General features: G+C 47.0%; 1 protein-coding gene across 2 annotated transcripts in view; it reads left to right on the top strand.

The window, feature by feature from the left end:
* KIF16B (kinesin family member 16B) overlaps positions 1-24927 on the top strand; it is a 185175-nt gene that overhangs the window by 124531 nt on the left and 35717 nt on the right. For both annotated transcript variants that reach the window (XM_077316503.1, XM_077316492.1), the window contains 2 exons: positions 768-890; positions 3565-3654. In XM_077316503.1, coding sequence (XP_077172618.1) covers positions 768-890; positions 3565-3654 — 213 coding nt within the window. The remainder of the gene's footprint in view (positions 1-767; positions 891-3564; positions 3655-24927) is intronic.

The following is a 24927-nucleotide window of genomic DNA, read 5'->3' as shown; positions in this document are numbered from 1 at the left end:
AGCGATGTGAGGGTGATCTGGCTGCGCCATCTGTCACCCCGTTCATCACCAGGGTTAATTCAGCCGATCTGGCTGGGCGTCCCCTACCTTCCTCACTGCTCCATGTGGGTCCCTCCCGAAGCTGTGCAGTCGGTGGAAGAGGACGAAAATCCTAGATAGGTGTGTGCCGGTCTCTCCACACTCCCCTCATAAAGCTTAGGCCTCGTCCTAGCTGCAGAAATGTGTTATGGAATTAAGAGCTGTGTATGTCTACAGCAGGGGTAGTCAAACCGGCATTTGCTGGCAGGGGCTCATGGGAATTGTAGTCCATGGGCATCTGGAGGGCCGCAGTTTGACTACCCCTGGTCTACAGCATGCCCACTTTGCATTTAAAGGCATTTCATTCATTCTACTAAAAAGAAAAATTATTAAGAGGATTTTTTGGGCACTCCGCAACATTTCCAGTCCTTCTGTTGGCAAAATTGGGGGGGAGCGGATGGGCATTCTCATCTCTAGATGATAAAGAGGATATTTTAGCAAGGCAAATTGTTTTTCAAAATTGTCCTGCCGCCTTCAGATTTTCCAGCTGGATCTGTTGGAAGATGGCTTTCTTTGTGATAAGAGGATTGCCATATGCTTCCACATAGATTTTTTTTTTTTACATTTTGGGTTCCCTTATTAATATTATTTTTAGATCTGTCAGGAAATATGCTCTATCTTTGCAGAGTTTTGTTTATGTAGTGATTCAGGTTTTAATTTGTTCTTCCTGTTTGATATTCATTTGATAGCAAATGATCTGTCACTCTGTTAAAACAAATCCCGATGACCTAAAGAATCCCATTAAAATTAGTATTCCACGCTACGTCCTTTGCGGGAAAGGAAAGGATGAGCACTATGAATATGAAATAAAGGTAAGGTGTGGATTTGTTTGTTTGTTTGTTTTAAAAAATAGCTACTTTTCAATTTTTGTCTGTTTACATTTATATTAAGTTTGTGCATTGCATAGTTTTGATAGGGGCCTCCCAATAAAAAAGAAGAATCAAATTTTCTGTCACAAAGATAACTCAAAATTTCCTGTTTCAATTTATGTTTCTTCAATTTAAGTTAACATAAGAATGTAAGAAGACCTTTACTGGATCAGGCCAGTGGTCCGGCTAGTCCAGCATCCTGTCTCACACAGTGGCCATCAAGTTCCTCTGGAGGGCCAGCAAGAAGGCTGAGGACTTCATAAGAACGTTAGGAGAGTCCTGTTGAATAAAACAAGTGGTCCATCTATTCCAGCATCTCATCTCAAACAGTGGCCTACAAGTTACTCTGGCAGTCCAGCAACAGGGCATAGGAGCAGAGGCCTTCTACTGATGTTGGCTTCTGGCACAAGGATTTAGTGATTCCCTCTTGGCCCCCTGGCTAGTAACCACTGACAGACATCTCCTGTCTAATTAGAACTGTCTAATCCCCTTTTAAAGCTGTCTGTTCTTGTGATCATTACTAGATTGTCTGGCCATGAAATCCAGATTATAATAATTCATTGGGTAAAAAGTATTTTTGTTAGTCTTAAATTTATTGTCCATCAACTTCATTGAATGTCCTTGAGTTCCGGTATCTTGGAAGATAAAGAAAAAGTTCTCTCTGTCCACTCTCTCTGCCTGGAGCATAATTTCATAAACTTCTATCATGCATCCCTCTTACTAGACAGAGTTCCGGTGTCTTCAGACTTTCCTCGTAGAAGAGGAGTTCCAACTCTCTTGGTTGCCCTCTGTTTTGATTTTACCAACTTTGCAAGATTTAATGACCAGAACTGTACAGATTTTTTCATATTTGCTTATTGCAGTAAATTCAAAATCATCAAGGCTCAGATTTCCTGGGTGTCATGCCCAGGATCACTGAAACAGAAAGTTGTGGCTCCAGTCAGATTTATCTGGAGGCCAAATGGTGGGAAGAAAAGCTGTAGGACCCTGGGAGGGGTGACGAGGTGAGAGAGAGAGAGGGAGAACTACATACATGATATAGCATCTGTATGTATTTCTTGAAATCTCTTAAGAGTGAATAAATTTACTTCCTGGGCCTCACATTTGGAATCAGTGCCACGTGTCTCAAGGCGATGACAGCAATAGCATACTCCAGTGTGGACCATAGTCCCATTCGGGGTGGTGCTGGGTACGAAACACCCATTGAGTCTAACAGAATTGAACTGCATCCTTGATGTGATCTTGGGGGGTGTAAATAATCTTCATGTATTGGCTGAATGGCATGGGAAACGCCTGATGTCAGTGTAATCATATCCACTCATAGGTGAATAAAGGTAAAGGTATCCCCTGTGCAAGCACTGAGTCATGTCTGACCCTTGGGATGACGCCCTCCAGCGTTTTCATGGCAGATTCAATACAGGGTGGTTTGCCAGTGCCTTCCCCAGTCATAGGTGAATAGGGGCATGCATTCAGCTAACCCAAGCCAGAAAAATATCCGAAAAATACCACAGTGGTAGTTTTTGGGTATCTATTCAGCTGGTTCTATTTTTTGGCGATGTGAAATGGCTGAGACTGAAAAAAAAATTCATAATTTTTTGGGGCTGCCAGATAGCTGACATTGAGTTTAGCTTCCAGGTGAACTTGTGGCTTGGAGAAGATGTTTCCTAAACTCCTTTGGAGTTCACTCACAGAGTTGCACTGTGACTTGCAAAAGGCATTTACGTTTTAAAGGGACTGAATTCTCTTTAAAGTTTAAGTGCCTTTCCCCACTCCAGTTACCCCAGGTTGATTTTTCATTGTATTGTATGAGGACCATTGATTATGACAGTCTCCAGTCAACATAGAATCCCATTGTGAGGAATCACTCCACATGCCTGCTGAAGCAAAGTATGATAGGATCCTCATTCAGAGAATCCACTGCCAGTGATGTAGTGATGATGATAGCTTGATGGAGAACACACTTGTCAGTGGCCATGGTGGCCTTCAGATTCAGAAATAATGAACGCTGAATACCAGGAGGCAACATCAGGGGAAGGCCTCAGTCTTTATGTCCTAGGGTTGGCCCTCCAGAGACAACTGGTTGGCCATGGTGTAAGAGAGAATGCAGAACTAAATAGGCTACTGGTCAAATCCAGCAGGGCTCTTATGTTCCAATGAAGGCTTCAGACACTATACCCTGTTATTGGACCTGCAGAGGAACGTGCTGGTCACTGTGTGAGACAGGAAGCTGGTCTAGAGGAATCACTGGTCTGAGGCAACAGGACACTTCTTAGGTTCTTATCAGGCAAGGCCTCGGCCTTTATGCCCAGTTGTTGGCCTTCCAGAAGAACCAGTTGGCCACTGTGTGTGACAAGATGCTGTACTTGATGGACCACTGGCCTGATTCAGCAGGGCCCTTCTTACGTTATTCTCTTTCAGTGTACTGAGAATGCAGTGGTTGTGTTTCCTTTCAGTGTGACTTGATCCTAATAGTCTTAACTGAGAATGAAAGCTTATTATCTTCCCGTCAAATTGGATAAATTTATTTATTGTAAGAAGCCACATAAATATACTGATCTGAAACATGTATTTTTCAGTGGTGCATATTTTGGTGACATATTTCCCCTCCCCGCCCCAGATCACAGTCCTTGATGAGACTTGGATGGTGTTCCGACGGTACAGTCGTTTTCGGGAAATGCATCAAAGGTTGAAACTAAAATACCCCGAGGTGAGTGGCTGGTTCAATCACCGTCCAGAGTCTGAGTAACCTGTTTTCCCTTTTGCTTCTGTGTCAGCTGCGGGAACTGGAGAGCTTTTCCGCTGGCTCTTCAGGAACGTGCCATCATTGCATTTTCACTGCAAACAGCCCTTGCTGAGCCTAAGGACTTTATTGGTCTTTCTTTCTTGGGAGGAAGCTAGAAAGGGGTCTTATCTTTGGCAAGAGGCAGCATGTCTGGTTCATTAGGAGCTTTTTCACAGCTGGGGGGGGCTTCCATTTTGTTCTGTTGTTTTTAATATCGAAGAACACAAGTTTTAAAAATTGGCCTTCCCCCCCCCCCTTGTTCTTTTCCAAGGTTTTTAAGAAGCTCCCCTTTTTACATTAACATAATGTGAGTTGGATTTCCAATATTTTGTTCTTGTAAGAGAGTATACAGTGGCAGGGGATCAGTGCAAGCTATACTTTACAACAGTGGTCCCCAACCTTTTTATCACCGGGGACCACTCAACGCTTGACAATTTTACTGAGGCCCGGTGGGGGGGGTAGTTTACTCCTCTACTCTCAACCACTGCCCTAACGCTCTCTGATCGCTATGGTAATGTTTAAACATCCCTTCAAAATAAGATACAGACAATGAACATAAGGACAACAATGAACATAAGGAACATTTTATTTTCATGGAAATTTTAACTCATGACAATGACAAATCAATGGGAACCCTGAGCTTGTTTCTCTGCAATGAGATAGTCCCATCTGGGAGTGATGGGAGACAATGACACTCGAAGTGTGTTGTAAAGGGCTGGGGGGGGGGAAGGCATCCTTCGGGGCCCACCTCCAATTAGTCGAAGGACCACATGTGGTCCGCGGCCCACAGGTTGGGGATCGCTACTTTACAATAAGTACATAGGGTTTAGATGGCCTTGTAGGAGAGTTTCCAGGCAAGAATTTGCAGTCTTCCCCCTTCCCGCAGCTTCTCTCGTAAGAAACATGCCTTCTTGGGCATCGTAGGGTCCCAGTAGGAACCCAGAGACTCGTTCTTCTGTGCCAAAGAAAGAAGCATCATTCATTCAGATTAAAAATAGCTGCTTGGAGATTTTACTAGCCCTTCCTTGACATTTTCTTCACAACTGTAATGAACTTAACTTTGGGGCATTAGAGAATTATTGCTTGCTGATTCTTAACTGATCTTGAACTAGTAATTCCTAGTAAATTTCCATTGGGGCTCTTTTATGCATGTTTTATTCACCAGCTGTCCTCTCATTCCCTCTCTTATTTATATCTTTAATAATATTTTAAGAGCTATGTTTCCTTAAGTTCTTCTGAGAGTCTTGAAAGATTTTATTATGAGGTTGACTGGTGTATCTTCACAAATGTAGATGTCATGTTTGCATGGGAAAAGGTAGACAAGCAAAAGGTGGATGAAGGCCCCGGGTTCAATCCCCGGCATCTCCGGTTACAAAGGACCGAAGGTTAAAGCCCTTACCCTGAGACCCTGGAGAGCTGCGGGCCTGAGTAGACAATACTGGCCTCAATAGAAGTCCAGCTTCAGATCACCTCTTGGCTTTGAAGACAAGTTTTAAAAGAAAAATCTAACAGCTGTGCTCTCAAGCAAAGAGAAATCCAGGTGCAGAATGTAGTGCCTGCCTTTACTCTGGTCCCGATCCTGCTTTGCATGCTCTTCAGAGGACAGATCCAAAAGCAGCCCAATTTGATCAACTTTCCAGAAATAGATGTAGAAAACACGAGTCTGTTGGCATCTCCCTAAGGGGATGTTTGCCTGTCCCCGGCTCTCATGGGGCCCGGGTTTCCATGAAACCCTGGGGTTTCCTGATGGCCTTGGAAGGGTTTCCCAAATAAGAGTGAGTTAATTAATTGTTTAAATTTTTTAAATTTGCTAAACATATATGGCCATGTACGGTCATGTTGACCCAGCTCCCCTCCCAAAATGGCCAATGATGGGCCTGGAGGGAGTGGGAAGGGAAGGGGCCCCTGGGGGATGTGTCCACAGCTATGCTTCCCAACCATATTCTGCAGGATCCCACCACTTCTGGGGTTTCTCCAAGCCTGAAGAATGTTTCAGGGGGCTCTCAATGGTAAGAAAGTTGAGAAAGGCTGCATGGGGCAGATGAGCTAGTGTGACCGCTTTAATGGGAGATGTCTCTGTTGAGCTGATTCACAGATAAATGCGCAGTGGTGTTCTCGACCTGCCTCTTTCTTTCTGGCTATTCACTGATTGATTTATAAGTTCAACAATTTCTACCAGTCAGTCTGGGCGATAATTTTGTTTCTTTCACTGAGATTACGTTAGATTAGCATTACATTAGGTCCGAATCCTCTAGCGTCAAGAGCAATGAAATTTTCAGGGAGAATCAAACCTCCCTCCATCAGATACGGCCTTGACTCTCAAAAACCTATAGCCTGAAGATCATGTTAGTCTCCAAGGTGCTATTGGACTTCAATCTAGCTGTTCATCTTCCACCAGAGCAGTTCCACGTTGGGTACTGTAATTGTGCAGGCCAGTCACCAGAGGCTCTCTACAGCAGAGGTAGTCAACCTGTGGTCCTCCAGATGTCCATGGACTACAATTACCATGAGCCCCTGCCAGCAAACATTGGCAGGGGCTCATGGGAATTGTAGTTCATGGACATCTGGAGGACCACAGGTTGACTTCACCTGCTCTACAGCTATTCCAGGGGTGTCCAAACAGTGACTCTCCAGATGTCCATAGACTACAATTGCAGGGGCTCATGGTAATTGTATTCCAAGGACATTTGGACGGCCACCGTTTGGCCACCCCCAGAATGTACAGTCCTCCAAGGGGAGCCCCTCCCCCGCAGAGCTTGTTAGAGGCCATTTTCCCACCCAGCCATTACACGCTGTGCAGGGAAACATACACAAAAGCCGTTGTCATTATTTTCAAGCGAGCATAATTGGATACATGATTGCGAAGGGGAAGGGTTGTAGGGTTTTGGAATTAGGATCTTTTTTTTCTCCACGTAAACGGTTAACGTTGCCCAGACTTGACTATTTCAAAGCATCCTTTGAATGTTGTTGGTTCGGGTTTAATTATACAGCATGAGGTTTAGGGATAAATGTCTTCTGAATGATGCTGATAGCTTTTTAAATCCCTCGTTGACAGCATTTGTAATTAAACAGTTATGCTATTGCCATATGCTTCAGTGTGAAGATGCTGGATTGATGTTCGCTCCAGTGCCGCCTCAGCAAAAAAGCCCTCAAAACGCTGCTCCGTGTCATAATATATCTTAACATTATTTGCTGTACTTAATCTTCTAACTCTAAATTTTTATATTAATTACAAATACCAAAATGCACACTCACTTTATTGTACGCGGTGTCCTGTAGCGGTGAACTTTATAGCTCATTAGCTGCTCGGTTCTCGGCTGTTGCCTCCGCATTTTAATTTGAGGCTCCACGTCATCTTTCCGGCCCTCCCACTCCCTGAGGAAGTCTATCGAAGGATTGATTTTTGGGGAAGGCCAAATCTCAGCACTTTAAAAAGGCAAACTTCAGTTATCTTACAACAGGGGTAGTCAAACTGCGGCCCTCCAGATGTCCATGGACTACAATTCCCAGGAGCCCCTGCCAGCGAATGCTGGCAGGGGGCTCCTGGGAATTGTAGTCCATGGACATCTGGAGGGCCGCAGTTTGACTACCCCTGTCTTACAACTTTAAAATTTGCCCCAAACCATGTGGGTTGAGGCATCCATGTAATTCATATATTTTTATTTAACTGTATTTTGAACCTGCATTTCTCACTAAGACTCAAGGCAGATTGCAAAATATTAACGTTTATACTGCAAAATTCTTGTTGTCCGCTAAGGTGCTACTGGTATCTAATGGAAGAAGCCCAGCAGTGGAATGGGCTGCCTAAGGAGGTGGTGAGCTCCCCCTCACTGGCAGGCTGTAAGCAGTGGCTGGATGGATACTTTTCCTGGATGCTTTAGGCCAGTAGTTCCCAAATGTTGGACTGTCAACCTCTTGGCTTTGAAGCCACCTTTCTAGTGTCCCCCACCACTACAACACACACACACACCTCGTTCCTGGTGCTAGGTCTGCTGCAAATTCAAAGCACACTATATTGCCTACACTACTTTTGTTGTTGTTGTGCAATGCCCATATTTTAGTCTGGAAAAAATATAGGTTCTTTGTGAAAGCCACTTTGGGATCTCATTGGGGAGAAAGACAAATGGCAAAGAGCAACTCTGGCCACATTGTGACTGGACTAGATGGACCACTGGTCTGATCCAGCAGGGCTCTTCCAATGTTCTAATAGCATTTCTAGAGTGCTTGACTGTCATAAGATCAACATTAATTTTATTCAAGCTGTTGGAGTTGTCTTCGTTGTAATCACGAAGCCATCTATGTTCAAGACTTGGCAATTTGAGCTGTCAGACCTCTGTTGCTGTGTAGATCCACAGCTTCTGCAAGCAATAAAGCCAGTATTTTATCACCTCTATGAAAATGCCCTTGCAATAGCTGCGTGTCCACGATTTGTAGAACTAGTCCTTTTTGTGTAAAGACAGCAAATTAAATAATTGTTTGGGCACCACAGTTGAAGAGGGATGTAGAAAAACTGGAGTGTGTCCGGAGGAGGGCAACAAAGATGGTGAGCGGTTTGGAGACCAAGACGTATGAGGAATGGTTGAGCGATCTTGGTCTGTTTAGCCTGGAGAGGAAACGACTTAAGAGGGGATCTTATAACCGTCTTCAAGTATTTAAAAGGGTGCCATATGGAGGATGGAGCAGAGTTGTTCTCTCTTGCCTCGGAGGAACGGACCAGAACCAATGGAATTAAGTTAATTCAAAAGAAATTCCATCTAAACATCCAGAAGAAGTTCCTGACAGAGCTATGGAACAGGCTTCCCCAGGAGGTGGTGTGTTCTGTATCTTTGGAAATTTTTAAACAGAGGCTGGAGAGCCATCTGACAGAGAGGCTGATTCTGTGGAAGTACAAGGGGGTGGCAGGTTACAGTAGATGAGCAATAGAGTTGAGTGTTCTGCATCATGCAGGGGGTTGGACTAGATGATGCAGGAGGTCCCTTCCAACTATTATTCCATGGTGATTCTGTGATAGTAGTTTCCACCACTATAAATGTATCCGTTATATTTTGACAAATATATTTATTGCTAAATTGACTTTGTCTTAGAGGCCAAGAAGATTGGGGGGGGGGAGGGGGAATGTGTTTCTCAGAGTCAAAGATTCCTTCATCAGATACAAGTAGGAATGGAAAAATCTGAGTCCATATATCCCAGGTAGGAGGTGGGAGGGATGCTGCAAAGAAAGGAATCAGAATGCAGAGGTACAGTGCATAATGTAGATTTAAAAGGAAGAAATACTTGGGGGCAGAAAATTAGTATCTGTAGTAAGATACGAATCCTGTGTCTCTATTTAGCCCTGGGGGAAGGATTCCATTGTTCTGAACTCCAGTTCAGCAATCTCACATTATAATCTCCCCTTGAAACTTGTTCTCCAGTTTGGAACACACTACAATAAATTTGAGCGATAAAAATTCTAATTTATCCAGTGTCTTTTTAAGAAAGCTTTGTGAAAATTCTCTCTCACACAAGTTTCATTATTTTATATCAGGTTTTCTGTCCTCTGATTCTGACGGTAAAGATGTTCTATGTACAGCATTTTTCCAGGTTTCGTTTTTTCTTCTTTAGTGAGTAGGAGTTGGTGGTAGTTTGAGTTCTGAAGGCTAGAATATCAGCAGCACAGAAAATATGTTGGGTTCATCAGCTCACTGCAATGTGTAGGGGGGAAATTAAGAACAAGGTGTAGACTTTTCAAGGCTTAAATACTATTTTTCTGAGTAATGCAGAAATATTACTTAAAAAAAAATCCCTCACTGTACTGTCTGGCTTGTTTTGAAACGCTGCGGCTGTTTGCTTGCAACAAATTAAATCCAGAGGAGGGTTGCTTATTTGTTCACAGGTATATTTCTATGTGACAGCTGTGTTCCTGGAGGCCCTGGGACCCACTATTAATTTTGGGAAGTCAGAAACGCATCCATCTCATCAGCACTAAGAATTATTGCTGTCCTTTGATGAGTTTTCATTATTAGCATTTCTCAGAGGCAAGGGGGTGGCTAAAATTTACAGCGATATTCTGGTCTCATGAGATGGGAATGTTTTCATAAAAACTGGCAGATGCTGTTCAGCTGAGCTTCTGTGCAGCTGAAGGATCATCTTTGCAATGCTGTTACGGAGTTTTTATGTCTCATTTGGAACTCTGAGTTAAGGTCCCTGATCAATTCCAGGACACCCAGTAGGGCGTGGCCATGACCTTCAGGGCCCAGGCTAGCCTGAGCTCAGAAAAGCCCAACAGCTAAGCAAGGTCAGCACTGATTAGTACTTGAATGGGAGACCACCAAGGAAGTCCAGGTTTGGTATGCAGAGATAGGTAATGGCAAAGCACCTATATTTTTCTGTTGCCTTGACCTGGCTGTCCCATGCTCGCCTGAACTCAAAAGATCTCAGAAGCTAAGCAGAGTCTGTCTTGGTTAGTACTTGAATGAGAGCACACCAAGGAAGTCCTGGATAGCTACACAGAGGCAGGCAATGGCAAACTACCTCACTTTGTCACCCTGACCAGGATGGCCAGGCTAGCCTGTAAGCAGGGCCACATGGGTCGGAAACCACGAATGAAATCCAGAGGGGCTACACAGAGGCAGGCAATGGCAAGCCACCTCTGAATGGTCCCAGCTAGCTCCGTTGTTTCAGAGCTTGGAAGTGAAGCAGGATTGGTATTTGTATGGGAGACCATCATGCAGAGGAAGGCCATGGCAAAGTGCCTCTGAACAGCTCTTGACCTGAAAACCCTGTGGAATTACCATTAGTCGGCTGCAACGTACTTATTTACTTACTAGATGCACTAACATGGGCGCTGGTGGGGCCGGGGACCTTGCAGGGGTGCTTGCGGGACCCCCGCCACGCCGGCTCCACTGCCGCCTTCCTCGTACTCCCCTCCCCCACGAGGACCAGGCTTCGGCAGGGCAACAGGAGCCTCTGCTCGCCGCGCCAAAGCCTTCCCCCCCCCCGTCCAAGGTCCCGGCCTCAGCACCGGGAAAGGAGCAGCCCCCTTTCCCAGCGGCGAAGCCTCTTCCCCCAGCCCCCTCACCTCCGAGTCCACAACGGGGCAAGTGGCCAATCAGGGTTGGCGACTTAGCCCCAGACTGACACTCGGAGGGGCCAATCGGATTTTTTAAAGCTTGGCTTTACGACGTTTCTCCAAGACACTAGACTCAAATGTTGTCCTGCTAGTTCAGACCAACACAGCTAACCCCTTGAATCTATCCCCCAAGACATGCAACTTCTGAAAGATCCATCCCAAGGAGACGACAGCTCGTTTGGTTTCTTTTAGTTCTTTTCATTTTTGATCTTTAAAATTTCTATATAAATTTGAATGCATAATCTAAAAAGGGCTAACTAGCATTAGACCTTTGGCTTAAACAACTCTTCCTTGAGACACTCGATAGAAACCTCTGTATAGACCAGGGGTAGTCAAACTGCGGCCCTCCAGATGTCCATGGACATTCGCTGGCAGGGGCTTCTGGGAATTGTAGTCCATGGACATCTGGAGGGCCGCAGTTTGACTACCCCTGGTATAGACCTATTATGCAGAATGTCGGGTTCATTTTTACCTAATCAATAGCCTGGCACAGAAGGCTAGATCCAGCCGTAATTTCAGCAGAGAAGGGATTGCCATCCGTGACACTGGATTTGACCATATTTCACTGCAGCAGCCTGAAATGCTGTTCCCAAAAAGTATAAGGTAAATCAAAATAGTCAATTAATTTAGATTGCTTGCTAGGTGACAGTAATGCTGTATCCCCCACGTCATCTTTCTTTCATTGGACTTGTGGGCTGCTGCTGCCAGCTCGCAGCGGTTAACATCAGAATCACCGATGCAAAATTTAATACGTTAAAACAATTTAAAAAATCTCACCCCATCCCCCTCCTCCACCCCATCTAATTTCCCCTGCTGCTGTGACCCAACAGAAGAGAAATGCTACCTAGATGGGAACTCTGGGAAACATTTGAGGAGGAGGGGCTCACGATATTCCCTCAACCTGGCCTCAGCCAAAAGCCTAGCAGAAGAGAAGAAGAAGAAGAGTTGGTTCTTATATGCCGCTTTTCCCTACCCGAAGGAGGCTCAAAGCGGCTTACAGTCGCTTTCCCTTTCCTCTCCCCACAACAGACACCCTGTGGGGTGGGTGAGGCTGAGAGAGCCCTGATATCACTGCCCGGTCAGAACAGTTTTATCAGTGCCGTGGCGCACCCAAGGTCACCCAGCTGGTTGCATGTGGGGGAGCGCAGAATCGAACCCGGCATGCCAGATTAGAAGTCCGCACCCCTAACCACTACACCAAACTGACTCTCCTTTCATGAGAGAGCCCTGATATCACTGCTCGGTCAGAACAGTTTTATCAGTGCCGTGGCGAGCCCAAGGTCACCCAGCTGGTTGCATGTGGGGGAGCGCAGAATCGAACCCGGCTCGCCAGATTAGAAGTCCGCACTCCTAACCACTACACCAAACTGGCTCCGTCTTGCAGGCCCTGTGGAACTAAATTAGTCCCTGCAGGACCCATAGCTCTTCTGGGAGCTCATTCCACCAGACAGAGGCCAGGGCCAGGTGAGCCTTCTCTGTTGTGGCCCCCACCTGGTGGAATGAGCTCCTGGAGGAGATCAGGGCCCTGACTGGGCTAAAACAGTTCCGCAGGGCCTGCAAAAGGGAGCTCTTCCACCAGGCATTGGGTTGAAGCCAACTGGAATCAATCACATCTTCAGGGCCCCTGAACCTCCCTCCCAAGAACCCATACACCTGAACCGTGGACCTGTTGAACTGTTATGAATTAGACTGTCACTTCCAATTATAATTGCTATTGTTATTTTTATTACTGTTACAGTCCACTTACGTTATGAAGAAACAAAGTTCCATGTATTGTTTATGCTCCATGTGAACTTCCCTGAGCCTCAGGGGAGGGCGGTCTACAAATAAAATAAATAAATAAAACGAAAAACCTCAAGCAGGCCGGGAATCACCAACCTTTTGGCATTCGCAGAGTGAAGCACCCTGGTCAGGGCATAGGGTGTTAAACAGTCCCTCAGATATGCTGGGCGCAGATGGCAAATGGCCTTAAAGGTCAAAACCAGAACCTTGACCTTGATTTGGAATTCAACTGTCAACCAGTGCCAGTCATTTTTTTGACTCCCATTTCCAGAAGCCAAACAACTGGCAGACTAGAACTGTTCTATCTTCCCCAAGATCAGAACTGCCGGTAAAATACTATCCCAAGTGCTAAGCTCCTAATATTAAACACATTGAAGAGAGTAGACTTGCAGAGCGTTGTCAGGTTGCTTCCTCCTGACCAGGGGTAGTCAAACTGCGGCCCTCCAGATGTCCATGGACTACAATTCCCAGGAGCCCCCTGCCAGCAAATGCTGGCAGGGGGCTCCTGGGAATTGTAGTCCATGGACATCTGGAGGGCCGCAGTTTGACTACCCCTGCTCCTGACCATTGCCTGCCTAGGCATCAGCATGCACATTTGTCATTTTGTGACCACAAGGCAGAGCGTGCCTTCAGCAATCTGGGTTTCTGATCAAAGTTGAGAAATCTTCAATATTCATGCAAAATGGTGAACATGTACGCTAAAGGGGGTCAACCTTAGCGAAGGCGCTTCCTATAGACGCGAGAAGATCAGCATAATCTTAGTGACTGCAAAGGGCTTTTGGGGTTAGCAGAAACCAGAGACATCTTGAGATCCTACCGATATTCCTTAGAACAACTCAAGTAAAAATTGTAGGGGGAGGGAGTGCTTCTTTCTTAATAAGTAGCTTGCAATGATCTTACATAACTAGAGTTTTGCTTAGTTGGGGTCTTGGGAGAACTGATATGGTTTATGGGAATAAATTTAGTTCTGTACTAAATTTATAATTTGTAAATAGCCTGTGCTTTACTAGTCCTGGGTTTTTTTGGTAAGCAATTTAAAATCCAGTTGAGTCTACACGGTGTTTATAGCTCTATAAAAGGTTTGCATGAACTTCCAAATTGTACTGCACTCAAGTTTTATTAGCCTTCCACATATAAATGCTACCATCCTACTTACAATGAATAAAATGGTGAAGTAATTTATCATTAGAGGTGTGCAAAAGAACCCAGTGTTTTTCAGATTGGTGTACACTGAACTCCAAAATTATTGGTATTTCTAGACTAAGTATTCCCCAAACCCAATATCAGTAGGTTGTTCAGGTTAAGAAATAATTAGGAAAGCCAATTTTTTCAGCTCCATTAGTCCAAGAAGATTGAAATTTCGCTCTCCCCCCCTTTCCAAAGGAGGGAAGCCAAAGGGACCACTGAAAGTGCTTGCAGCCGTTCCAGCCTTACAGCAAGTAAGAGGACCATCAAGCTGCTCAGTTTAAATGGCTCGAAGCCATTTCAGCAGTTTGTTTCACTTCTCCTTGATTGTAAGGAGGAGCAAAATGGACATCCGATTAGGATAGATAAATATGCCCAAATGAAAGCTGGGAAAATTTTCGCTTTCATTAGGGTCATCTAAACCAGTAGCCATTGAGCCTCTTGTGGCACAGAGTGGTAAGGCAGCAGACATGCAGTCTGAAAGCTCTGCCCATGAGGCTGGGAGTTCGATCCCAGCAGCCAGCTCAAGGTTGACTCAGCCTTCCATCCTTCCGAGGTCAGTAAAATGAGTACCCAGCTTGCTGGGGGGTAAAACGGTAATGACTGGGGAAGGCACTGGCAAACCACCCCGTATTGAGTCTGCCATGAAAACGCTGGAGGGCGTCACCCCAAGGGTCAGACATGACCCAGTGCTTGCACAGGGGATACCTTTACCTTTTAAACCAGTAGCCAAAATAGATTCAGAGTATATGAAAATAATGAAAATACTGGTAAGGAGGTTGTTTTTTTTTTTTGTATTTGTTTGTATTTATTCGGCTCAGGTACATCTGTTTATCATATTCTGTAATCTATCATAGCTGGTACTGGTGATGTTTACAGCCCACTCTCAAAAAAGTATGGCCACAGCATTTAGCACATGACTGCCATTGCTTGGGTGGGGGGCACCAGCAGAATAAGCCTGTCTGGTGGGTCTGAAATTGCATGACTCGTGAGCAGATGTGCGATTTGGGGCAGGCACAAGAGGCACAGCTGGCTTTATCAGGATGACCAAAGTGAGTGACTTGCCTGCTTTACCTGCGTTCCGTCCGCCTCCCCTGTCTTTTGGACTTTTGATTTGCCTGTGTTTTTCCTTCTCACGTTTTGCACTTTTGCACTGCTCATTTGTCACAGCGTGCGGTTATTGGTGGAGAGCAGAGCCTTTCGGGAGGAGGCCATGCCTGCATGCCAGGCTCCTCCTACTGGGAGAATCTCCATAAGAGGTTGCGTCTGTGTCAGGCAATGGTGTCCTCCCAGCTAGAGAGATGGCTGCCTCACATGGCAGGGTGGCGGAGGGGAGCTCCAATAGAGCACCCTACCTGTCCCCCAACCACCTGGCCCCAGTGATCCATGCAACGGTCACTTCCCGATTAGACTACTGTAACTTGCTCTACGTGGGCCTGCCCTTGGCTTTGACGTGGAAACTGCAGCTGGTACAAAATGCTGCTGCAAGGGTCCTCAGTAGATCACCGTGTAAGACCCATATTCAGCCAGTGCTCAGACAACTGCACTGGTTTCCAGTCTGCTTCCGGGTCAAGTTCAAGGTATTGGTATTGACCTTCAAGGCTATACACGGCCTGGGTCCCACTTATCTACGGGACCACTTGGTTGCTTATGCCCCCCGCAGGGCTCTTTGCTCTGTGGGTATGAACTTACTAGTTGTCCCGGGCCCCCGAGACGTCTGCCTGGCCTCGACCAGAGTCAGGGCCTTTTCAGTCCTCGCGCCAACCTGGTGGAATGAGTACCCAGAGGAGCTGAGGTCTCTGCCAGAGTTACCATCTTTCCGCAGGGCCTGCAAGATGGAGCTCTTCTGCCAGGCATATACTTGAGGCCAGGCTGGGGTCTCAGCACTATCATCAGAGGATCCCCCAGATAGGTTAGATCTAGCTCCCCGCTGCCCTCAGAAGAGAATTTGGCCCTCAGGCTGAACAGGGGTGGGGGGTTGGGTGTTTAGAATTCTCTAGGGAAGTGATCGCCATCTGTTTTAATTGTGATAAGGGATGTTTTTATGGGGATTTATGGAAATTATTGTTTTATAATTGTAAACTGCCTCAAGACCTTCGGAGAGTGTTGGCATAAAAATAAATAAATAAATAAAACCTGTCCCCCTGCCAAGCAAATACCATTTCGAATAAAAGATGCAGCCTAACCCCTACAAAATTTTCCAGCTGGTGCTGGTTCAAGGCCCACAGGCTTGTGGCCAGCCCATCTCTCCCCCCCCACACACACATATACACAGTCCCAGGCGAGAGGATAGGGACTGGGATGCCAATTCCTGTCCAGAAGAGCTGGAGGAAGAGGCACACCAGGCTTATTTGGAGAACCTCAAGTCTGAAGACTCGGAAACCAAGGCACTCAGCCTTAGGAACATCAGGGGGGGATCTTTCAGGCCCCGATCCACTCCTCTTGCTTTGAGGTGGAGACTTGTCTCCAGGCAGCGCTCTACTTCTGTGGCCAGATCTGTCATCTCCATGGTGGAGGCTCTCTCAGACAGGGAAGAGAGTGAGCTCTCGGGGGAGGATGCCCCCGATTCCACAGACTCTTCCAAGCTGAGCATTTGCAGTAGCTCCTGCCAAAGGTAATTTCTTCTCTGAAATATGAGATGGAGGTTTCTGAGAAACCCAGATCTAAGGCATCCGCCAACTTAGATGCGGGAGGCTTCAAAAAGCCCAGGCCTGTCCAGACCGTCCATCCCTTATCTGACAGTTTTGAGAAGGTCATAAAAACAGAGTGGGTTGTACCAGCGGGGGGCACTACACTCACATCCATTGCAAGAAAACATTACACCTTAACAGAAGAGGTCATGGAGGACCTGAAAGTTCCCGTCATTGATGCCCCACTGGTTGCCCCCCATTCCGGGGTGGTACTCACTAAGGATAGTGACAATGCACTAAGCGATTCTGAGGATTGCTGGAACGAACATGTACTCAAGAAGACTTATGAGGCGTCTTCAATGGCCATCAGAGCATCTGCTGCCCTCTCAAATTTTACTAGAGCCATTATTATATGGACGATATGCTGAAGTCCACCGAACAAACTAGTCTATTGGCTAGACAAACCATCCTCAAGATCAAGAGGATGGCAGAGTTTGCAGCAGATGCTTCACAAGATGCTATCCAGTTCTCCGCCAGGGCACAAGCAGCCAGCATCGCCATCCGACAAAGCATCTAGCTCAAGCATTGGAAAGTGGATACCACATCTAAGAGCATCCTGTCCTCACCCAAGTTCTTGGGCCGCCTGCTTTTTGGGGAACCTGGACCGGGTTCTGGTGGAGACAAAGGAAAAGAAGAAGGCCATGACTGCTTCCAGCAGCCAATACAAGGATTGGGAAGGAACTTTTTGCCATCATCAGTCCTTTCATCCATATAGAGCACAAGCCAGAGGTCAGGACACCAGAGATTACCGGTCCTACTATTCAAATAAATACAGATCTGAATATGCCAGCCGGCAGCCACAGCAATTCCACCCAAACAAGGGTCAGCAACCCAGGAAACAATCTGCCTGACTGTGTGATTGGAGCCTTCCAGGAAGCGTGGAGCTGTTCTACATCAGATTGATGGGTCTTGAATATCATCTCAGAGGGCTATCACATCGAATTCTCAGGCAAACCGCCAGACTGTTTCATCACATCCCCGACTCCAAGGTCTCAACCCAAGTGACTTCTCCTCACAGGCCATTCAGCACTAACACCATAGAAGCCATCGAGGAAGTTCCAAAGGAGCACTGGTACACTGGGATGTATTCAGTACTCTTCTTGGTGCCCAAGAAGTCTGGGGACTGATGCACCATACTGAACCTCAAGTCACTCAACCTGTGGGTTGGGAAGAAAAAATTCAGGATGGAATCCCTACGCTACATAATTCAGGTCCTTCAGAAAAACGGACATGTTGACCTCACTTGATCTTCGGGAGGCATATCTCCATATTCTGATCCATTGGGATTCCTGTTGCTACCTCCGATTCTACCATGTGGGTCACCACTTCCAGTACACAGCCCTCCCCTTCGGGCTCTCTTCTGCTCCACGAGTGTTCACCATGGTCATGGTGACTCTGGTGCTTCAGAGGGCAAAGGATGCAGCTGCCTCACAGCAAACCTAGGCAAACCATGGTTTCCTCATCAACGTGGAAAAGAACCATTTGGTTCCATCCCGGGATCTGCAGCATCTGGGGGCCAGACCGTGTACCAGCACGGCAAAGGTCTTTCTGACATTGGACAAAGAATGCAAGCTGAAATGTCTCACTTTGCAAGTTGTTGGGGCAACCTATATGGACCTCATGCACTTGACTGCATTTGCACGGCCTGATGATTTCCACCCACAACATCGTCCCCTGGACAAGTTTCCACTCCAGACCGCTCCAGTGGGCTCTTTTACCTTTCCAGCGCTACATTGCATGGAGGTGGTCCAGGCAGGTGGTCCTGTCAACCCACCTATGCAAGGAACTCTGCTGGTGGACGCATGCCCACAACTTTCAATGGGGGATGTACTTTGTCCAGCCATCACAGGTGATGGTCACCAGCGACAACAGTCAACACAGTTGGGGTGTGCATTGCAATGGGCAGACAGCTCAAGGTTGGTTCGGGCGTGCATTGTAATGGGCAGACAGCTCAAGGTCCCCAGGATGTCTGACGCAGCATCAACTGGCTGGAGCTTCATGCCGTTCACCTGGCCCTCAGGGCGTTTGGGCCCATGCTACGCAACAACCACGGGCTGATCCACATGGACAACATGACGACCAAGGCCCACATCAACTGTCAGGGAGGGACCCATTCCCTCTCCCTCTACTTAGAAGCCTGGCGTCTCCTCACCTGGGAAGTGTAGCATCTCATGAGCCTGAAAGCGGAGCACCTCCAAGGTCTAGCAAATCATCAGGCGGACTGGCTCAGTCGCCAGGACCTGGATCCGGGGGAATGGACCCTAAACCAGGAGGTCAACACCAAGGTCATCCCGCAGGTTCAGAGTTCCCATACTGGACCTGATGGCGACTCCATATGCTCAGACACAGCAATTCCTATCTCAGTTTCCTCGTGACCAGGCAGAGGGCGAGGGCGCTCTAACGTGCCTGGCCTCTAGACCTCCTCTATGCCAGGATCTGACGAGAGGGGGCCACGGTAATAGTCATCGCTCCCCACTGGCCTGTGGTTCTCCGAACTCATACAGCTGACAGTGGCACGGCGGTGGCCACTCCCACACAGGATGGGCATACTTCATCAGGGACCCCTATACCCTCCTGATCTGGCCACAGCTGACAGCTTGGAAGTTGAATGGTGTTAATTACAACAGTTAAGCCTGGCCTTGGACTTGATCGACGTCATGATTCAGGCCCATAGACCATTGACCAGATGGATCTATGACCACACATAGAGGTCTTTCTGCAGATGGGTGACTGCCAAGGGGGTCGACCCATTACATCCTTCCTACAAGGACATCATTTTGTTTCTAAATACTGGTAGGAAACTAGGCCTTTGGGTCAACACCCTGCACAGGCAGGTGGCAGCTATCAAAGTGCTTTTGGGCCTAGGGAGTCACAACTCCCTTTCTGCCAATCCTTATGTCAAGCGCTGGGGTGGCACAATTGGATGAGCCAATCCAGCATAGGTTCCCCACCTACAGTCTTCCTACGGTTCTCAGGGCACTGACTAAACCTGTTTGAGCCCATTAGGCAGACTGAGCTGAACTTCCTGTCCTGGAAGGTCACTTTCTTTGTCGCCATAACGTTGGCCAGATGCATTTCAGAGATCGCTGCTGTGTCAGCTAGGAAGGAACTCTGCAAAGGTCTCCATGACCCTCAGGACAGATCCTGGTTTCACCCCAAAAGTTATTTCCCGTTTACATCTGGAACAACCGGTGGTTCTGCCTTCGTTCTTTCCAAAACCTGTCACTCAGAGGGACAAGGACCACCACATGCCGGATACGTGCAGAGCACTTTGCACTTTCTTGAGGCAGACAGCAGGGTTCCACAGTTCGGATCCCCTCTTTGTTTCATACAAGGCCCAGAACATGGGCAAGAAGGCATCTATCTCAACAGTCACGAGATACAGAAGGCATTAGACCAGGGGTTGCCAAACTATGGCTCTCCAGATGTCCATGGACTACAGTTCCCATGTGCTCAGTTACTTGCCTTACCTTCAGCCCCACGGCACTGTCCAACTGCAAGCACATTCTCTTCTCTTGTCTCTCACCTGATAAAACTGACTTCCCTGGAATTGCAGAGCTAGCGGAACACGTGATGGAATTGAGACTAGCGTGCTAATGTGAATATTAATTTGGGGGGGGGGGTATTGATGTATGAACCCTGTCTGCCCTGACCCGGAAAGCCTTGGCTAGCCCCATTTCACCAGATCTCAGAAGCTAAGCAGGCTCAGCCCTGATCACAGTTCGGATGGGGGAGGCAGGCAGGCACTGGCAAACCATCCCTGGGAATATCTGGCCTTGACAACCCTACGGGGTGATCCTGAGCCAGCTTGCAAATTGACCACACTTTCTACCTACTGCTATTAATCCCCGCATATGTCCTGTCTCTCTGTTTGCCACACAGAGTTCATAAGTCTGCATAATATTCCGGACAAAGCCAGGGGGAATAAAGGAGAGAAACAGCCAACAAAGACTGATTTAGATCTTCCTACAGAGTGGTTAATTTTTCTCTAGCTGTATCCTGCTAGCTGCAAATGGGAATTTGCATAACTGAATTCTCTTTTGCATATGGACATTTAGCCTTCTCCCCATTATGTCTTACGTCAGAGCAAAGGGAACCAGCCAAATATTCTTCTTAACATGGGGGGGCGGGGGAGCTTCATGTGTGACATATTGGGGGGAGGGGTCCATGAGTAAGCTGCCCCTTTCTGGGTATGACCCGGAATAGCATTGCCAACATTCCAGTAGTGGCTGGAGATCTCCTGGCATTGCAGCTGGCCCCACAGGCAAGGGAGATCCATAGCCTGGGGGAAATGGCTGCGTCAGAAAGTGGACTGCAAGGTGTGCTACCCCACTTAAGTCCCTCCCCTTCTCAGGATCCACCCCCAAATCTCCAGGTATTTCCAAACCCAGAGGTGGCAACCCGAGTCCAGAGACACTTTAGCAAGAATGAGGCCATTTAAAAGCTTGGGGAGGGCAGGAGATGTTGGTTCGGGGAAACACTTAAAAAACTTACACTTCCATTAACAGATTGTTGTTTCATGACTATAATAATATCCTCTGCCCAAAATAAAAATTGTACCACAAAAACACAAGGCACGTCTCATGCCAGAGTGAGGCAGACTAGAGCAGCTCTGACTCCTGATACCACCACACTGACCCCTTGAACAGTTGCTTATGACAACAGCCAATCACATGAGGGCATTGGCTTTCCATTGTTGTAGTAATCTGTGCCGATTATGACCGCCCTCCAGACTGGTGCTATTAACATTGCTGAAGCACTAACACATCGAGGAAGTGGTGGCAACTCCAAGCACAGACAGCTTCATGAGGGATTGGAGAAACATCTGGAGCACAGAGGTCCATCAGTGGCTCATAGCCACAAGGTAGAAATCGAACACTGTCTGGGGCAGTGATGCTCTGTATTCTCAGTGCTTCGGGGGCAACAGTGAGAGGGCTTCTGAAGTTCTGGCCCCACTGATGGACCTCTACTGTATCCACTGTGTGACAGAGAGGTTTGGACTAACTGAGCCAACATGGCTTCGCTTATGTTCTTATAGAAGAAGATAGAACTATGTTTGGGGCAGTGGTGCTCTGTATTCTTGGTATTTGGGGGGGGGGGGGTCATAGTGGGAGGGCTTCTGAAGTTCTGGCCCCACTGATGGACCTCTACTGTGTCCACTGTGTGACACAGAGGTTTGGACTAACTGAGCCAACATGGCTTCTCTTATGTTCTTATAGAAGAAGATAAAACTATGTTTGGGGCAGTGATGCTTTGTATTCTTGGTGCTTGGGGGGGAGGGTCATAGTGGGAGGGCTTCTGGAGTTCTGGTCCTTCTGTAGGATCTTCTGATGGCACCTGGGTTTTGACCACTGCATGGCACAGTGTTGGACTGGATGGGCCATTGGTCTGATCCAACATGGCTTCTCTCCTGTTCTTATTATAGGGAACATTGGGACCAAGCCCTATGAAGAGAGGTTGAGGGACTTGGGAATGTTCAGCCTGGAGAAAAGGAGGTTGAGAGGGGACATGATAGCCCTCTTTAAGTATTTGAAAGGTTGTCACTTGGAGGAGGGCAGGATGCTGTTTCCGTTGGCTTCAGAGGAGAGGACACGCAGTAATGGGTTTAAACTTCAAGTACAACGATATAGGCTAGATATCAGGAAAAAGTTTTTCACAGTCAGAGTAGTTCAGCAGTGGAATAGGCTGCCTAAGGAGGTGGTGAGCTCCCCCTCACTGGAAGTCTTCAAGCAAAGGTTAAAAGGTAAAGGTATCCCCTGTGCAAGCACCGAGTCATGTCTGACCCTTGGGGTGACGCCCTCTAGCGTTTTCATGGCAGACTCAATACGGGGTGGTTTGCCAGTGCCTTCCCCAGTCATGACCGTTTACCCCCCAGCAAGCTGGGTACTCATTTTACCGACCTCGGAAGGATGGAAGGCTGAGTCAACCTTGAGCTGGCTGCTGGGATTGAACTCCCAGCCTTATGGGCAAAGCTTTCAGACGGCTGCCTTACCACTCTGCGCCACAAGAGGCTCTTCAAGCAAAGGTTGGATACACACTTTTCTTGGATGCTTTAGGATGCTTAGGGCTAATCCTGCGTTGAGCAGGGGGTTGGACTAGATGGCCTGTATGGCCCCTTCCAACTCTATGATTCTGTGAATCTATGATTGGACATATGCAGCTTCATCAGGTCAAACCATGAGATTCCATTTTCTCCAGCAGAGTCAGAAACAGTATTAGTTATTATGGGGTAGTTGTAGGAGAAGCAGTGACATCAAGATGCCCTCTGCATATTTCATCTAATCCAATCACACCTGCTGTTGTCATTTGCTTGCTAATGTAATTTGGCACCTGAAATCCTTTCACTCTCCAAGAGATAAGAGCAGGTGGACTGACACTCCAGCTGTATCTGAAGAAGTGAGCAATGACTCACAGAAGCTCACCCCCTGCCTCAAATAATTTTTGGTCTTATTGCTCTTGGACTTGGGCTCTTTTCTCCTGTGTGGTAGGTTAGATTGAGAGAACATCAAGAGGGCAGGATGCTGTCCCCATTGGCTGCAGAGGAAAGGATACGCAGTAATGGGTTTAAACTACTAGTACAACAATAGAGGTTAGTTATGAGAAAAAAAGTTTTCACAGTCAGAGTAGTTCAGCAGTGGAATCGGCTGCCTAAGGAGGTGGTGAGCTCCCCCTCACCGGCAGTCTTCAAGCAAAGGTTGGATGCACACTTTTCTTGGATGCTTTAGGATGCTTTGGGCTGGTCCTGCGTTGAGCAGGGGGTTGGACTAGATGGCCTGTCTGGCCCTTCCAACTCTATGATTCTAACATGATTGGTCAAAGTTCCCCAGCAGGTCTCCCAGGTACTACTAGGATGCTCTATACCACACTGCCTCTCAGTGATCTCCCCCCCCTCCCAATGCAGGATTACGGTTGGATGCTTCGGCCGCCGAAGCGCCCAACCCTATGCAGGATCCCTACTGTAATTTCCCCCCAGTGTTGATTAATTGCCACTCCAGAGGGTTGGGGAAATTCCGATTGTAGCAGCAGATAAGGGGCTGTGGGTTGTTAACCCTATTTCCCCCATCATTTTATTGGTTTCAAGAAGGGGGGGGGGTTCAGAACAGGTAAAAAGCAGGTGCCTGTGTTGTTCTTGGAGCAAGACAGAGGTGGAACCCCATCCTGCCCCTGTACTGAAGGAGGAAGAACCATAGAGGGAGAAGTATGAAGCCAACAATGTGGCCATGATCCAAACAGGGAACGAACATACCTGTGATTTACTCCTAAAGAGTTGAGGAAATCCAGACATAGATTTGGCCCCATGTGGGATATGCAGGTGCCAATTCCCAACTCACTGTGGGACAACCCTAACCTATGCTGAGGACAAAATGGAGGACAGGGAATGAGGTCACCTGCTTTGGGTTCCTGCTTGGGGTGCCAATCTCCCTGTGGGGGCTGGAGATCTGCTATTACAGCTGATCTCCAGGAGGCAGAGATCCGTTCATCTGGAGAAAAGGGCCACTTTGCAAGTTATCCCCCACTGAAGTCTCTGCCCCCCCCCAACCCCACTAGTCTTCAGCCTCCATCCCCAAAATCTCCTGGAGCTGGCAACCCTAGTCTCCGCTGCGGGAAAAGGTGGGACATATAAATGAAGTAATAAATGTGTTTTTTCCTTTAAGATCACTCAGTTGCTTTTTGGTGTAATCAGTGTTTTACTTTTTGTCTTTGATCTCTGTTTTAGAATCACTTAACTGAAAGCAAGCTGTCTGCCTTTTGGGAAACTTTTGTCATCCATCCATTTCCCCTCTCCTCTCCCCCCCCCCCCACCGTCTCTTGAGAGCTGCATAGAAACGCAGGCAAAAGGCTATTTTTGCTTCAAATGGCTTACTAGAGGAATCTTCCAAGACCAGAAAAATAAGAGAGTTGTCAAATTTTGAAATCTCTGTAGTCCTACTACCTACTTAAGAGGTTTTGGTCCAGTTCTTTTCCTCCAAGACTTTTCAGTACTTCTCGAGAAGATGAAGCTGGAGTTCCTTTCTTTAAATCTTCAAAACCGGAAACTAGGACACCATTTCTTGCATTATTAGCTCAAAAGTCAGTCGCTGCCTCTTCGCCACCTATAGAATGAGCCCACTTCTGATTTTTCCCCCCTTGTCTCAGATGTAGAAAACTAGGACAAAAGATCAAAAGTCAAACACACCCCCTTGAAAAATCTGATAGGAAACCTAAGCCCCTGAATGTAAAATGACTTGAATAACACTTCTTTAAAAAATATAAATTTGTCATTATTTTAACGTTTTCTCTTGAAGGACAATGGAAGAGTAATGCACAAAACCAGAACAAAGTTCAAGTCCAGTAGCAACATCAAGTCCATCAAGAGCAACACAGTTTTATTCTGGACATAAGCTTTTGTGTCCTGATTGCCACGTCAAGCAGAGACTTTCTTTTCTACGCCAC

Source organism: Paroedura picta, chromosome 1 (assembly GCF_049243985.1).
Source record: "Paroedura picta isolate Pp20150507F chromosome 1, Ppicta_v3.0, whole genome shotgun sequence".
NCBI classification, from domain to species: Eukaryota; Metazoa; Chordata; class Lepidosauria; order Squamata; family Gekkonidae; genus Paroedura; species Paroedura picta.
Note: the sequence above shows the minus strand (reverse complement) of the source record. Positions and strands in the feature narration are given on the sequence as shown.